The following is a 17924-nucleotide window of genomic DNA, read 5'->3' on the forward strand; positions in this document are numbered from 1 at the left end:
TAAGAGCACTAATGTTACATCAGAATCTGACAGTCCTGGATTTGAGACTTGACTCCAGCTGTCACACCTGTGCAACTGAGAACACATCATTTAACTGAGGATCAGTTTCCTTACCTGTTACACAGGAATAAGGTACTTACCTTCCCTGCTGTAAACCTGAAATGAAATAATGTATATGGAACTTAGCAGAGTTCATGGCATGCAGAAAGGGCTCAATAAATGTTTGCTCTTAATTTCTTTTCAGGTTTTTGTACCAATTTTTTTTTATGTTTTTTTTTTTTTTACAATGAGGACTAAAAACAAGGTTCCAGCCCAAAAGGGCGGGATTATTCTTTCTCCCTAGTCCTTAATGTCACATAAAACTATGTAACAGCTTCCCATAAAATCCATGTTGTAGTCAAGGGACATAGGAGCCTCAAGCATTGATCACTAAGCCAGTGGTTAATAAACCTTCAAGTCTCACACCCTAAGAGGCAACAATTTCAGAGAACCCACAAGAACTTGCAATAATTTAACAGGTTAATATATATAATATATATATTTTTATCAAGTATAACATGGTCATATAAAAGCATTTGTTACAAATATAATTCACACATACAAAAAGGCTCTTTCTTGTCCCTTTTATATCCTACTTTAGGCAAAATGACAAAACCAAGAAAAGAACAGAACTGCATTAGTTCTAAAATTGGGAATTTTGTATATGAAATATATCCAATCATCTACACCTCCTCTCAAATTCCAAACAATGAGGCTTATTGAATTATACTCTTAGAATCAACTTAAATAAATCTTTGCACGATTCAGATGAAACATACATTGTCAATGGTTATAAATTCAGGTGGAAAAAGTACATAAAATTATTCATACATAAAACATTTCATACAAAAGGAAAAGTTTTTTTTTTTTTTTAAACCCAGGTAATATTAAGAGGAAATGGACTGAATTTTAAAACATTTTTGGACTATTATATAAAACACCAAACGGTTCACAACTGTTGAACAACAAAAGTTTATGCAGAACAAAGCCAAGAAGTGAAAAACTATTAAATGTATAATATCTAAAGCCAAATAAGATATGACTGAACTACACAATTTAGAAACATGGTTAAGTGCATTTTCCCTGTACAATTCAACTGACTACCACATGTAAAATCTAGCAATTAATTAAAATGTAATTAATGCAGATTTGTAAGCCTTTTGGCCACTATGTGAATGTTAAAAAGTTAAGTGAATTGCAAATTGAAAAATGAAAGTTTACATACATACCCTAAAAGCACAAATGGTCAAAGATACACTACAAACTGTGTGAAAAAAACAATCATACCAAACAGAGATCTTTCAGGCACTTGCACTCAGAAACACTCCTTTTATAAATAAGCACATAGTTTCACTTCAAAAAAATAAAGCTGATTTCCCTCAATTGCACCTATTAGTTGAGCGCTGCATTAGGGATGCACTTAAATGGACCATTTAACGGGGAAAATGAACTGAACTTTAAAAAACACGAGTCTGTCTATTTATTCACAACTTCAAAAGTACATACAATTCCAGCGAGGCAGAGACGGGACCCTATCAAAGCTTTCCACCGTTCAACATAACCAACACGGGATCACATGCTACCGGGACAAGAGGCAAAATCCATGATTTGGCAATCCTGTACGAAAGGGGCCCTGTCAAAAATTTCTTCCAGAAAACAAACACAGTATCACAAAGCGACGGAAAAAGAAACACAGAATTCTGACAACCCTACACAAACTGTGGGATTTCATCTTCCAGGTCTTCTAACTGCTGCATCCGTTTCAGCCGCGGTCTCGGGCACGCGGGGTGCGCGCCAGACACGTCGCGTGCCTCGGCCGCGTCCCTGGGCTCGCCCGCCGGCTGCGCGGGGCTCGCCGGCGGCCTCTCCGAGTCTGGCCCTGGTTTCAGCACGTGCTCCTGCGGGGCGGGAGCTGTGCCCGGGGGCGTGGCTGCCGAGGGTGTCACAGGTTTCTCCTCGTCCCCTCTCCCGCCACCGGTGGGAACACGTGGTTTATAAAACGTCGTCCAGTGCTGGGGCTGCAGTGTCCTGGGTGCTCTGACGGGAGCAGGAGGGCCTGAGTCCGAGGACCGTCTCTCGGCCACCTGTCGTGCTGGCCTGAAGGGTTCTGCGTATGGCTTGCTGGGCTGGGCGGTGCTGACGGGGTGGTCCCCCGGCAGCCTGCTGCTGCTGGCCGTTCCTCCTCTTTCCTGGAATGCACCGGGCGCGATCAGTGCAGTCTTTGCAGTCAGGTCATTCTGTTCGTACTGTTTCTCCCGAGCTTTTTGTAGAGTCTGCTGATTCAAGCCATCAGATTTGGAGCAAACAGTAGTTGGGTCTTTCCTATTAACTCCTTCAAAGGAAGGATTCTTGCAAAACTTGTCTGAATTTGTATTTCCCGTATTTCTGCCACTCCTCTCGTTAGGAGGGCTTGCAAGCAGCAGCAGTCTGTCGACAGGCAAACTTACAGGTCTGACCTTGGTCCGTGGAGTGTGCCTCTCAACACCGTTTGTCTCCCTGTGGGATTTCAGAGTAAGTGGCCTGGAGGTTTTACAAACATCTTCCACCTTTTGTGATGCTGATTCAAGCTCTTGGTCTACAAGCAAACGCACTTTGTTGTCTGAAAAAGGAAAAGATTTATTTAAAAATCAAACTTCATGGCGGCACATGGTCAACAAGAGTCTGAGTTATACGTAAACAACCGCTCAGAACAGGGGTCTCCATATATTTTTCCCAAGTTATTCTCCGTTTTCTATGCAGAGGAGTTAAATAGTCATAAAATATTAAAGTCACACTTTGAATAAAAATGTTAGAATTCCTATTTATTTAAATCAATGTAATAAATAGCTACAAAACTCACTGCAAGTTAGTGAAAAAAAAACACACTTGCTGAAGTGGCTTCTTTTTATGTGCTGCGCGTGAACAGGGGTTTGCTGGGCGAAAGGGCTGCCATTTCAACAGGCAGATACTTGCGTGGTACCCCCGGAAAAGCGACACCAATTCACACACCAACCACATGCAACTGTGCCCTAAATCCCAAGGCTTTTGCCAATTTACTATGCTTTTCAGTTACACTCAACCCACAGCGAGAGCAAACCAGAGTAGATGCCTTGTGATGTGCTTATCTGATCAACTAGTAAGTGTCATCCCGTCCTATTAAGATCAGACAGTTCTGTATTAAGTAAAAAATGCCATTCTCCCCATTAACTGTTTTCTCAAACTAGAACCCTAGGCTCCTTCAAACCCTGTCTCTTTTTGCTGTATCTCCCCCCAAAAAATTCCCATTTCTGGAAAATTCCGGCTCTCTGCTCACACTCCTTTTACTGCTAAAAAAAAACAACTCTGAGCCGTGGCACCACCCTGCCTTTGAGTTTCAGCAGGGCCCCAAGCACAGCATGCAGGCCTCCTCCCTGTCGCCAGGTCCTCCTCCCACATGTCTCAGGCAGCGGTCTGCAGGCAGGAGCCCATCAGTCACTTGAGAGTCATCATCTCATCTGACCTTCCTCCTCCTTGAGACTGTGGACCTCTCTTCCCTGGCGTCCAGGGCAACGCCCTCTTGTTTGCTTTCCCAGGTCCTTCCCTGCCTGGATGGAGCACTCTAAGGGGCCTGACACATTGCCGCGGGGCTGTAGATGCCAACCAAAGTGCATTCTTGAGTTCTTGGGGAAAAATTTGTAGTGCGATGGCTAGGAGTGCAGCTCGGAAGCCCAGTGGCCGGGTTTAGCTCAGCTCTCCCCCTTTCGCCCTGGGTGAGACAATCTCACTGTCCCTCAGTGTCTCCAACTGTCAGAAAGGAAACATAGTTCCATCTATGATGATGTGTGGCCTAGATGACCTAATCATGAAAAGTGCTTAGAATTACCTACTATTTACTAAGCACTCAAAAAATGACACATTTTTATTACGATTCCTAATTGGGAGCCCTAGGTCATGGAACAGTGAAATAATGGCAAACATAGGTTCAAACTGAATGATTTACTAGGGCATGACCTTTGACATTATTAAACTCTCTCAGGCTTCTAGTCTATGGGTTGAACAGGGCTAACACCACCCACTTCACAGCACAGAGCTGTTACGAAGATCAAATCAGATAAATGGCATCAAACAGCAAGCAGAGTGCTCAGCGCAGAGCAGGCAGGTACCCAGTGAACGTTATTAGCTCCCTTACTGTTTAGACCCTGTCAGGCTGCGATCACTGATACCTCATTATACATCAAATTTCACATATATGGCTGCACTTAAAAATCGGAAGTTGGCTCTAGTGAAGTACAGAATTACAGTAACAAGTGGAAGGAAGCCTTTCCACAAATGGGCAGCTCCCAGTCACTACAACCAAAATGATCATACAGTGAATAAAGTGACTACAGGCAAGGAAATAAAAAAGACAGACAGATATGTGTGCTTAATGTGTGAAAGGCAGGTGACAGGAAAACGCACTTGAAAAAAATTTTTTGAAGTTTGGGAGTCTACATTTTTTGAATTTTAGAAGTCTCATTGACACCTTGTGAACAGTTAGATCAACACAATGATCTGTAGTAACAGGAGATCCTAACGAATCATCACACTGCTCAACACACTTCGGCCGTGACTCAGACGGCAAAAATGGAAACAAAGAAAATTTCAGAACGAGCACAGAAACACCTCTGAACTCCAAGATGTCTTTCTGTAAGGACCAGTATAGAGAGTAACACTTGCTTAAATGCAAGGCACACCAGAAGGCAGCTTCCGAAATGGCTGGCAGAGACCCATCTACTAACGACGCGTCCTTCCCTGACTCCTCTCCACTCCACTCACCTTGGCTTTTAACCATGGTTTACTGGGACAGTTTTAAGTCAACAAACATGCATTTTCACATGGCCACTCACCAATGAGACATGCATCACATTTTTCTAACGCATTTTGCCTTCGTTCTGATTCCTCAAATGATGTAGCAGATTCAAAAATTCTGCTTTCACTGTCTGCAGTATTGTTATCCTGTTGATGGAAGCAAAATTTTAAGCTTGAAGAACACAAACACATCTCAAAATAAACAGTTCAAGTATTTTTAACTTGTTAGTAACAAACATTACAAAGTTCCAACACAACTCCATAAAAGTCAAAACTCACTTCCTTTGAAGAAAAGAAGAGTGACTTCACAGAATGCTCCGGATCTTTTTCTTCTGGTGACAACAGAGGCTTCAGAAGAGGGCCTTGCTCAATCTGAGGTGCAGCGCCACCTGCACCACCTGCAGCTACGTCCTGCGGCCGCAGGGAGCCGTCGAAGATCTTCTGTGAGTAGGTGATGAGGAACTCAACCAGCCGCGCTTGATTGGAGTACTCAGCCAGAGACGAGATGCTGATGGGAGCAGCTGTGGGTCTCGGCCTCACGAGACTTGGTCCAAATATCACCCCCAAGTTTCTGGAGTTCATTTTGTTTTCTTCTGCATGATCGACAACTCTGCGAAGCCAAACACATAAAGCTGTGTTAGACTTCCGTGACGGTAGGTTACTACAGGTGGGGAAGGGTGGAGAAGAACTGGGCTGCAGAAGTCTAGGAAAAGGATATATTTATTTGATTAAATACTGACCACCCACCAAATTGGGTTTCACAGTATTACGATTAAATTCAAGTAAGTGAAGGAATCACTACAGTTTTATCAACAGAAATAAAAAATATCCTAAAAGCTGCACCCATCTTAGTATATACACAGTACATCCTCCCAGGTCCTCACGCTGGAAACTTTCTATCTAGTCCTCAAGCCTCACTGATCCTAAAGGTCTCTGTACTCTGTTGCCACTCCCATTGCTCTGGCCCTACTTCAAGCTCTCATCACCTTTTATTTCTGACTATTCAAGGAGATCGGAGTTGAAATAAAGCCCCCTCCTTCAATCTGCTCTCCATATTGCTGACAGAAAGACCTAGCAGGCAAACCTGAGTGTGTCAAATTCCTGGCTCAAACCCTTTCGTGAGCACAGAAAGAGACAGGCAAGTCACCCGCCAGGTACGCACGGCTTTGCCAGGACTCCGCCGAGCTCACTCTGGGCTGCCGCTTGCCCAGTCCCAGCCTAACCGAGTTACTTACACTTCCCCAAATGCAAAACGATCTCTTATGTCTCTGTGTCTGTTAGCCTCTGCCTGGAATACTCTTTTGTACAGTCTCTGTCACCAAGCCGTGACTGAACTCTTCAAGTCTGGTTCAAGACTACTTTCTCTGATCCACGTGAGAACCACCCCCCATCCTCCTCTGCATGTTGAGCGCAGCTCCATCAGAAGACTAGGGCCGCTGCACCGCACACGTGCGCAGGCCTCCCCTCGAGCTGACAGGCACAGAAGACGAGAGAAACCTCACATGTTTGTCCTCATTTCCCCAGCCAGAGCCTGGCACGTAGGAGGCATCTGAGGGAAAGATGCTGGTTGCATGAACCTGTATTTAATGCCCCCCTTTCCCTAACACATACTAGAGAAATGGAATGTTCAAAGTAAAAACAATACCACAGCAACATGAAGCTACTTAATACCACTGAACTGTACACTTAAAAATCATTAAAATGGTTAAATTTATGTTCTGTGTATTTTACAATTTAAAAAAACCAAAAAAGCAAAACCAAAAAACTGATCAATTATCCACCTATTAACGGATGCTTGCCTTATTCAAAGTTCTTACCGCTTAAGATGGACTATGAGGTAATGAAGGCTATTAAAATTTGACGCTGGCAATTGTCTTAGAAGGTCCTTGCTTTTTAGAAGAATTCGGTTTATTTCTATACATGTACTTGGGCATTTTTTGTCCTCGAGGTTGTCCTTTCTTGTCTCTTGTTCTTCATTTACACGTAGGATCTCTACAGCAAGGTCTATAAATTCCTTATACAATCGGAATAAAATAAATGGTTCCGGGAGCTAAAGAAATAAAATGACAATAGGAGTATCATTCTGTCCATTCTTTCCCCTGTTTAAATAATCTACTGAATAGCTACTGAGTGGTTCTGCAAGTCCTTTCAGGTTAATAGGACGTATGGTCAATCCACACTGAGAAATGTACACGTGTCTCATCACAATGGAAACTATTTTTCCCTATTTCTTTAATTTTGTATCTATATGAGAAGATGGATGTTCACTGAAACAGACGTGATTACCACTTCACGGTGTATGTAAGTCAAGTCATTATGCTGCACACCTTAAACTTGTACAGTGCTGTGTGTCAATTATACCTTAACATACAACTGAAGGAAAAAAACTACCCAAGAACAAGAAAAAAAGAAATGTACGTATGTTCGCTAGATGTGATATCACCATATATTATATCTATGTTAAAAATGAGTTATCTGGTAATCAGTAAAACTCTAAACTTAAGGCTGTATGATGTGATTTTAAAACTCTAATATATATTCTATACCAACTACATTCATGACTGTCCAAAAATCAGCATGATAGTCAACTGTTTTATTGAAACAAACCCAGGATAATGTACAATATAAGTCAAATTAATCAGAAAAAGCTTGTTTTCTGTTCCTACAGGAGAGACAGAGAACAAAACGCTTTAGGGTCCTTGTGTTTTGCTTGGGCTAGACTGGAGATTAGCATAAGGAGACATGCCTCACAAGAAAGAAACTGTCAGTACTTCGTTATCTAAGTTTTAAATACAACTTGAATTGTCCCAAGTAGGTTAAAAGAGAAAGTTCCCCTCTCAAACTATCGATGGGCATACCACCTTGCTCTGTCTCCTGGCATAACTGATTTCAGCCTTTCTACTGCTCACCGATGGAAAATACAACACATTTCTGGCTAGCTGATGTCCCATACTATTTATGGTGAAGTAGGCACCCACTTCTCCAGTTTCCCCTGCTGGTCCCAGAAAGGGGAAGCCTTGAGATCAATTTCTACCTCTACCACCTTGGGATCTGAAGGAGGTCACTTAGCCTCTTGCAGACTTCCCACATGGTAATGAGTAAAACAAAGGCTACTCTCTAATACTGCAAGAAGGGAGCATGGCTTCCCACGCTAAAGCCTTGGGCCCACAGCATGCCTAGGATAGGAGAGAGCTGAGTGTTGGACCCCATTTCCTCTCCCTGACTGGCAGAAGAAATAAAGGGTGATTCATGGTGAGATTAAAAGTCATTTAAAGATACTGTCTCCATTTCTCAGTTGAAAATCCTGCAAAATGTGATTAAAGAGATATCAACAGTTTCCTGGGCTAACATGGCAGATCCAAAATTTGCACCTAATTTCTCCCTGCCCCCACCCCAAAACTACTGAAATACAGTTAAGCCCAAAGGACTGAGAGAATCAGAATGAAGAAAAAAAAGCAACATTTCACAAGCTTAAGAAAAGATGAACACGTGCTGACTTAGCACTCCTGAGGAAGCTGAAATTCCAAACAGAGGCCCCACATGATTTACTGGATCCTAAGGAGACTCAGAGACTGTCAGACTAGATCCTCTGATCCGGGGGAGGGTGAGCTATCTCAGAAGCATTAGATTTCTAGATCCCTGTCTCCACTCCATGCTCCTGAGGATGTCTTCTCTGGGCAGTGTAACACAGAGGGTCCCTGGATGGGCAATGCCAAACACAGGAACAGATGGGCAACTCTTAAAACAAGCAGAGATTTAGCGACTGCATGCCTGCTGAATGCGGATTCTGGAGACTTCTTACCTAATTTGGCTCCCAGATTTCTGGAAGTGTACCTGTAGGCCCGGAAAGACCCTTCTCTGGGGTTATCAGACCAGCCCAAGAGCAGAGACCTAGAGATCCAGACATGATCAGGTGTTTCCCAAACAGCCCTCCTAGATCACACTAAGTAAAGCTCAAAATCTTCAAAGCCTCATGTACTCAAGAGCGGCCAGAGAGATTTCCATTCTCAAGTCTTCCATTTTAAGCAGATAACTATGGAAGACAGAAATCAAAATAAGTAAGAAAAAGCCAATTTGAAGGTCTACAACTAAGCTGTCAATATGGTGGCCACTAGCCATATGTGGCTATTGAGCAGTGGAAATGTGGCTGTTCCAAACTGACATGTGCTCTAGGTGAAAAATACACACCAGATTTCAAAGACTCAGTACCAAAAATAAAGTAAAATACTTCATTAATCATTCAAAACATTGATTAGATATTCAGATAATATTTTCAGTATGTTAAATAAAATATTAAAATTAACTTCAACCTATTTCTTTTTGTGTAGCTACTAGAAAATTTAATATTATATATAGGGCTCACATTATATTTCTATTGGACAAGGCTAGAGGCTAAGCAGAGAAAAAAATCCTTTTAAAAAAAGCTATTAATATCTCAAGTGGAAAAAATACTGCATTCAGTAAAAAAGAAAAAAGGCTGCAAAGGGAACAGAAAATCAGAATTCTTGGAAATTAAAAACTGATTTACAGTACAGGATTGGAAGATAAAGCAGAGGAGATCTCTTAGAAAGCATTAAAAATAAAAACAAACAAAAAAAAGAAATGAATAATATGGAAAAGGGAAGGAAACCAGAGAAGCAGTACAAGTTGTTAAGTATCCAAATATAAATTCCAGAAACAAAATACAGAGAAAACAGAGGGGAAGAAATGAGCAAGAAAAGGAAAGTTTCAAGAACTAAAGGACAAGCCGCTGACAGAGCTTGCGGAGTGCCTGAAACAGCAGATGAAAATCATACACTGACATTTTAGGGTCACAGAGAGAGAAAAAAGATTCTACAAGCTTTCAGAGAGAAAACAAGCAGCCAGGCACAAAGCAGCAGGAACGAGAAGGATTTCAGGTTTCAAAGAGAACAACTTTTGAGGAAACACGATTTCCAGCCTAGAATACTGTAACCCTCCACACAATCCACTCTTCCATCCCCATTCAAGAAAGCAGAATAAAGACATTTACAGATAAACGCAGCCTCAAATATTTACTCTGTTCCACCTGGCTCGAGGATGGGCATGACCAAACAGGGGAATAGGAAAAACAGGAAGCCATGACACAGAAGACAGGTGTCCCCTCATGAAAGAGACGAGGGTGGAGGAGAGAGATCCCAGGATGGCGGCTCTTCACCAGATGGAGACGCAGAACCCCCGAGACGGACGTGCTGAGGACCACCGCCACCCCACTCTCGGTGACTGGCTCTCCCTCTTCCCCGAGGGCGGGATGCAGCGGGCGAGGCCCAGGTCTCCGGGATCTGGCTCGTGATCACACGGCTGCTCCCGCAGCCCTTCCACACGTGGCTGCCTCCGCCACTGCAGCCACTTCCTTCACCCCACGGAAGCGCTTTCTTTGAACCTACTCCCGTTGACAGGCAGGTGCAAGAGCGAGCACAGGAGGAGAAAATACAGAGCAGCCCGTGCCCACTCACAGCCCTGCCGAACCCCCAGCAGCCAGCTGACGGGACAGCCCGCCTGACGCCACAGACACGGAGGGTTTCGTGTTCCCCGAGAGCACTCACGCCTGGACCGCTCACCCACAACAGCCGTGTAAAGTGTCAGCGAAGTTAAAGCCAAACTATGACCCTGGACGCTTCTACTTGCTGAACCCTTCTTGTAACAGAGTGAATAATGGCCTTTTCTTAGACAGCCAGATTGATACTTTCCACTCACTTTTCTAAAACTTAATGATATATTATTTAGGAATACACAACAGGTATTAAAACTATCAAGAACAGAGAGGGAGAGAGGGAGGTATTAACGTGGCTAGGAAAGACCACTGGGCTACAATGGGGTGGGGGCTTTTATAAGGTTTAGTAATGTTTTATTTCCTTATGCTAGGTGCTGGAGAATGAGTGTTTTAATTATTAGAAGTCTTTAAACTGTACATGTATTTTATATACTCTTTGATCTGCACGTTAATAATTGGAAAGATATTGATATGGTCTATGTCAACAAAAAAAATGTGTAGCAAACATCATCAACAAGCTGAAAATCATGTTTTTGATTTTTTCTACTTAATGGTACGTTTCGAGGGTATAACTTTACCTGTCGAAGGTATAATTTCAAGACGTCACAGATGTCATGAGAACTAAATTCTGAAATGTCTACCAAGTGCATTCCATTTTCCAAGGCTTGACACAGTTTCTCAGTTTTTATTTTGTTCCCACATACACGATAAATTCCCTTCAGAAGAAAAGGAAAAATTTTGCAAAATTCTGCTTTAAAACAAATGCAGATATCTAAATATATTTAATGTCTACTTCAATTTATATCAATATTTTGGAAGAAAACTAGGATCAAATAAGGTAGTATTTTCCAAATAAATCCGACTAAATTCAGATTTATTAGTAAAAATTCAGAGAATTGTTCTCCTTTAAAGTCTCCTTATCATCAGAACAAATCACATAGACATTTATGTTTTAAAATTTTCGATTTTAAGAGTTATAATGTACCTGTAGACACAAGGCTCTATTTTCAATCTCTGAGGCACATATTTTAAGTATAAAAGGGATGCCATCTGGTTCCCTTTTTGCAACTTGTGTGAATTCTGCTCCAAATAAGTGTACTTTTCCCAAAAGTTTCTGATGACCACAAATGATGACTAAGTTTTCCAAACACTTCCGGTGACAAACAAGGAGACACTACAAGAAAATGATAGTTTACAATGGTTAATTCACCTTAAAACTACTCACAACTGGACAAACTATAGGTAGAGTGGTAACATAACAAAAATGAGTTCAATAGGTATTATCTGCGGTGTATGAAATACATTTAATAGCAAAATGAAGTATAAAACCATAGAAGGTACACTGTGGCTCAATTTATTAAAAATACATTTGCAAAAGACCCTAATCAGTAAAATTAATAACAAAAAACCATAAAGCAAAAAGAGCATAGAAGGGCTCACGTAATTCCAGAAAGATCTTACCTCTTCGCATTCAACACCCTGGAACACCACGATGCTTTCACAGTCCCTGCACTTTGTGGGGGACCTCAGTTTGCGAAACTTGTGAGTGAGTGCTGCCTTTGACATCAACGTTTTCTTAAATGTTCCAAGGGAATTAGGTCCTTTAAACAGAAGTAGATTAGTATATAAGAATTGTAAGATGACAGAAAAATTATATCACATGGTACTACATTTTTAAAAATCTTCAGAAAGATTACAAAAAGCCATTATTTTGAGTCTGTAACATCAAAATAAGCATCCAATTTATAGATCTCTTACAAGGCATACATTTATCAGACATTTCAGCTCTGAGTAAAAATCACCATCAAAGCAGTAACATCCTTCTAAAACAGCATGGCGTGTTTCCAGAATCAGCAAACGCACAGTTACTTACATGCCCTTTATTACACAGGTGGCATTACATTCTTAGAAAGTGACCCTATAAAAGCCTCGAAGAAAACTAGCCGTGAGGTTAGTATGTCAGCACTATTTGCATTAAAGACAAAGCTATTCGTGATTCATTAATTCAAATTACAGATAATACTAGCTAGTTATCTACCAATATCCTACCAGAGGTCAGATGTTCCATACTATTTTAGAAAATGATGCCAAAACATCTGGAGGTACCTGGTATCCGGAGTCTCAAATTAAGTCATTAACATAACTGACGTCTTTTATCTCCTTCAACAACCACAACTTTCTCTGTCCTCAAGAAGTAGAGTTATTTACTTTTCCTGCCTAACTTACATGATTTCTTCTGAAGAGACTTTTCTCATGTAGAAATTTTTATGTATACAATTTCTCATGTATTGCAACACTTTGAACAGTTAAGTCACTGTATTAGGTTTATGAAAGATCGAAATATCTAGCCTATTTTAGCAACGTGCCAATATATTTTGGCTGTAGTAATTTTGCTGTTTATTCTTACATTTTTATTTATAACATTTGATTAATGCTTTATCAACCCATACTTGTACATGATTTGTACATGATACTTGTACATAATTTGTTGAGATATATTTAAGTCACTAAGATGCCTTTTGTTTAACACACAGTAAAGTAATTCTTTACATCATGCTACTTTCCCCTAATATCACGCAATGCTATTGACACAACTGGTTCAGTGGACACTTGATCCAGGGGACTGCAATACCGGCTTCTGAAGGGGACGGTGGCTCCCTTTCATCCAGATCGTCTGCAGAAGACATGGTTCCACTGGATGGAGTTCGTGGAAGTTTTCGGTGAAAGTCTCCTAAAAGAGAATTCATTGCAGAATTTAAGAAATGGGTAATGACACATTTTTGAATAACACAAGTCACAGTATCTTATTAGCTACAATGTAAATATTTGCTTCCATTCACCGACTGTGGATACAGGGAATTCTGATACTTACTTCTGGGAACAAAAGAGAACTGAACCAAATCTGCCTTTTCCAAATAAACTTAGAATTGAGGATCACATATTCAAATGAGAACTTGCTGTCGATTTCCGACAGTAACTGCTGGGATTATAAACCCCACAAGGACAGGGAGTACTACCTATTCAAGTCTGACGGCTAACGTCTGCCAGAGCGGCTGGCGCAGTGGTAAAGCTGTCATTAAATGCTTGTTAAATTAAGTGATAAAGCAACGTACACAATGTAACCTAAAGCTCTCTAAAATATACAAAGATCTATGAATACAGCAGTGTGACAGTGCCGTCACCTTTATGTCGCCGGTAAGACAGGAGACTGGGCACCAGGGGCAACGATCCCTGGCAGGGAGCTGAGGGCGCCAGACGCACGCCGTCAGCCAAGGGCTCTGCCACATGTCTCAGAGCACGTTCAGCAGCAGCCCGACCAGGTGAGGAGGTGTATCTGCTCCCTGCTGGTATCGCTAACAGGGCTGTGTCTCAGTGGGGGACTTCACCTAACTCAAGGCCTTTAACAGTCTTAGGTGCAGAGTCAGAAAGGGCTTTGCAAACTATTGAAATCACAGCCTCTCTCCCCAAAGACTCGCAGCCTTCCAACTATTCTTAAAAAGTGGTCTAGTTTTTTTTTTAACCTATAACTTGTCTTTTTACATATCAATATATCATGACAATCCTTTCCTTTCCACAGACATTGTCCGCAGTGTCATTTGTAATAGCTGTCTGATTAGTTCACTTACTTTACCACAGTTAATTCAGCCCCATTTGCTTAGCATTCAGGTTGTTTATGATTTTCAGTTGCACTAAACAGCTTTGTAGCTAAATCCCCTGCACACTGGTATAACCATTTTTAAAGAATATATCCATTTTTAAGGCTTTTTAAACTTATTTCAGTGTTTGCCAAAAGATGATGGAAGAGCCAAATTTCCCCACCACTCTGCCAACTCTGGAAATTATAACTAAGGAAAAATTTTTTCCTAATTTGTAAGCAAAAAAGATTTTTCACTATGGCTTTAATTTGCACTTCTTTCTTTACTAGATGAAATTGATTTTTTAAAATGTGTTTTAGGCCAACACACCTTTTTCTTTTGTGAGGTGCCTGATCAGGCACGCTGCCTACTCTTCCATGTTGTCTTTTTTTTTTTTTTTTTAACAGTGGTCATCTAGTTTTTGTTTTGAATGTGTCCTTGATGACTAAGAAGTCATGAGGCCACGTGTTCATTTTAGAATTATTCTAACTGTAAAATGGCTTCTTTATATTACCGAGTAGAAACCTGTCACCTATAAATTCCAGCCCTTGGTCACATTTCTCCTGAAGGACTCTAACTCTATTCCCCTTGTATTTCCAGTATCTGAGGACAGGCTGCCGTGTCCTCAAGTTTCCTTTTTCCAGGTTATGCATCCCTGGGTCTTCACCCATTTGTTATGTGACCAGTTTCAAAGTTTTTGTCTTTATCACACTGAAGTGTTACAGGTTTCCAAATAATTGAGAGCTAAGGCCTTGGGCTTCAAGGTAGGTTAAATCCTATAACACATCTCCTACAGTACCAAGATCCCAGGAGAAAGAAACACAGCCAGGAAAAGCAGGACTGGAGCAGTCTTTGGAAGAAGAGTGAAGGAGAAAGGACATCGAAAGTAAATAGCCTCAAGGGTTTGAAAGATGCCTTCCAGCTGCGTTACCTCTGGCAAGTTATTCTCTTTGAAGCCACTAAGAGAGTGTTCAAAACATCCATTCTGCCTCCCGAAGAAGCACGAGACTATCTTTATCAAAGTTCCTTAAGGTACATTTATAAAAAATGAGTAAGTTAGCACCAGCACAAGAACTGGTGTCATCTGCACTGTTCACTAGAGCAGTTAACTGCAGAACAATCCAAAAGATAGACAAGGACATTCATGTTTACGGAACAGTCTACAGAGTATAGTATAAAATAAAGACAGCTTCTCACATCAATGTGGATCTCAAAAAAAATGCATGAAAGAAGTCACAAAGAATAGTATGATTCCATCTGAATAATATTCTGAAGAGGGCAAAGGTCAACTAGACACGAGTACTGAAACATTTAAAATCGCTAGGGAATGATGAACAAAACTCAGGATGACGGCCTGCTCTGGCGGGTGACAGGGCAGTGGTATCAGCAAGGTGTCGAATACACTGCTAATGTTTTACTTCTCAGGCCAGGTGGTAAATATATGAGGGTTTGTTCTCTCATTTTTATTTAAACTGTACATATACATACATACTCCTATGAGACAGTTCATTCTAAAAACAGGGTAGTTATAAACAACAAAGATTTACTGTATAGCATAGGAAACTATATTCAGTATCTTGTAATTCAAAAATGAAAAAGAACTGAAAAAAGAACATAGATATACATAAATATATGTTATAACCGAATCACTGTGCTATACACCTGAAACTAACACAATATTGTAAATCAACTATACTTCAGTATAAAAAGAGAAAAAATATAAAGTAGTTAAAAACATGCCCAAAAGGAATATTTTAATCTTTCATTGCATTTTCACTCTAGATGTAACTACTTATGTACCTGGACTTATAGATTCGGAATCCAAAGACCTAGATTCACTGCTCCCGCCAGTGCTCTCGGAGTCACTAAACATCCCGAATGTCCATGATCTGATAAAAGAAGGACCTTTAAGAAAAGAATATTTAAAGTCAAACTTGGCTACAGATGGATTTCATAAGGCAAAATGTCGACACTATTTAAAATGGGACAAGTCAAACTTCTTCAACAGTGTTAAACAGCTGACTTTAAGACAGGCACAGTGCTCACAACTGTGAATAAAGCCTCCTAATGCTACCATTCAGGGCCTGATTTTACATTACAAAGCTGCAACTCATTTAATAATTACATTTAAATAACTTCACCTTTCATAAATTAGTGCCCTCTGCACTGTGAGAAACTACCTGTTACGTCCGCACTGTTCGAGCATCTGTCCTCTTCAATCTTGTTGGAACTGTAAGGCAGGCGCACGACGTCCTCTAAAGAGTCAGAAGGCCCGTATCCGGAAGTGTGGGAGCTGTTTGTTAACTGTTTATGTATATTCCTAAGAAAAACCCAAATAAAAGTCATCATTCAGAAGAATGACTAATAATCACCTACTTCATTTTGTTTTCAGAAAAATCTGTTAATTTAATGAACAGAGTAATTTACTAAATATTAAGAACAAACCATATTATACAGTTGAACTTTATGAAAGAGATGTGAATAAAAATTAATACTTATTTGTATTTATTTCGGCTGAAACAGGGAAAAAAGTAGCAGACGTGTAGTCAATTACTCATGTCATGGTTACACTTTTCTAGTATAACTTGTGTGGAAAATGTAGGCTGTTAAATCTGCGGACATTCAAAAATTGGTATGACCATGATTTGCCACTCTGAAAGGATTTTTAAATCTCAAAGAACTAAGCTCTGTGTCAAAATTGAAAGCTTTACTCTTAAGTGAGTTATATCTTTTTTTTTTAAGTGAGTTATATCTTAAACAATATTTTTAAAATTCAGGAAGTTTTAACATCAATTCTGCCAGGGTTAGAAAAGACACCACCTTACACCAGATAGGACACTGAGCAATAAAGGCTTTATCTCTTGAAATAATCTCATCTATGTGTTAATTCTTACCCATCAACTTTTTCTTCTTCAGTTGAATTCGTGGCCTTGACAAACTCACTGTACTCTTGGCCTGGGTCATAGAGTTTGGCAGTATCACAGAGAGACTGCAAATTGTTTGCAAGCGAGGCAGCCTGCAGTTGTTGCATCTGGAAGAGGTTGACTGTCACCTATGGTCACATACAAAAACAAAAGGCAAGGTAACTCATGCTAGACAGAATGCTGTGTATATTTATTCCAAGCGACAGCACCAAAACAGGCCACAGAGTGAAGCATTCAACAATGTGTATCATTGTGAGCACACTATGTTGCCTGACTTTGTACAAGGTCTAAATCAGGGGGAAAAAAAAAGTAATTTTAATCCAAAACCTAGGAGCAATCATTTCTGGCAAAACTGGCTTTAATCTGAAACATTACAAAATACAACCTCATGTCCCTAATGGTTCACAATTTCAGGAGATGGATGGGTTTTCGAGGATTCCCATCTCTGTACTCTGATGGTTTGACCACAATTGTCTAAACTGAAAAACTGGGGGAAAAAATTCCAGTCAGAGCACTATTATTTTGACTTTCACTTTTGCAATCCTGTAAAAATAGAAATGCTTTATATTTATAATGTATCCTATAGCACTCAATTTTTATGATTAGGTACTATCTTGAATCTATTCAAAATACATTATTTCACTGAGTTTCCACAAATGCCTAAATACACTGTCACTGCTGCTGCTCACAGTAACAGCAGGGGCACAGCAGCCAGGGGTGCTTACAACGCGCCAGATCCATTCTGAGAGCTGCGCGTGTTAGCTTCTCTCATGTTCACAAAACCCTGGGCTCTGGGTATTCTATGGCAAATAAACAGATGAGATCTCAGTCCTCATAAGAGTTTGCATTTCCCTGAGAGTGGTGTTAGACAGACAGGACAAATTAAGTAAATAAGGTAATTTCTGGTACTGAAAACTGCTATAAACATAAGATCAACAGGTTTGGAATGTCACCAGGTATGTGTTTGCAGAAGAGTGCTAGTGACGAGGCACTGGGTGCCCTTACTGG

At 40.6% G+C, this 17924-nt stretch overlaps 1 protein-coding gene across 2 annotated transcripts in view; it reads right to left on the bottom strand.

Annotated features, from left to right (window-relative positions):
• Nucleotides 1-510: 510 nt before the first annotated feature.
• The window catches only part of ARHGAP29 (Rho GTPase activating protein 29), a 67208-nt gene continuing 49794 nt past the window's right edge, over nt 511-17924 (bottom strand). For both annotated transcript variants that reach the window (XM_032487123.1, XM_032487122.1), the window contains exons 13-23: nt 16887-17044; nt 16173-16312; nt 15793-15897; nt 12990-13088; nt 11819-11958; nt 11343-11531; nt 10936-11073; nt 6663-6895; nt 5125-5455; nt 4884-4992; nt 511-2638 (exon numbers count right to left, since the gene is read on the bottom strand). In XM_032487123.1, coding sequence (XP_032343014.1) covers nt 1749-2638; nt 4884-4992; nt 5125-5455; nt 6663-6895; nt 10936-11073; nt 11343-11531; nt 11819-11958; nt 12990-13088; nt 15793-15897; nt 16173-16312; nt 16887-17044 — 2532 coding nt within the window. In that variant the 3' untranslated portion in view covers nt 511-1748. The remainder of the gene's footprint in view (nt 2639-4883; nt 4993-5124; nt 5456-6662; nt 6896-10935; nt 11074-11342; nt 11532-11818; nt 11959-12989; nt 13089-15792; nt 15898-16172; nt 16313-16886; nt 17045-17924) is intronic.

The sequence above is a fragment of the Camelus ferus genome, chromosome 9, assembly GCF_009834535.1.
Source record: "Camelus ferus isolate YT-003-E chromosome 9, BCGSAC_Cfer_1.0, whole genome shotgun sequence".
NCBI classification, from domain to species: domain Eukaryota; kingdom Metazoa; phylum Chordata; class Mammalia; order Artiodactyla; family Camelidae; genus Camelus; species Camelus ferus.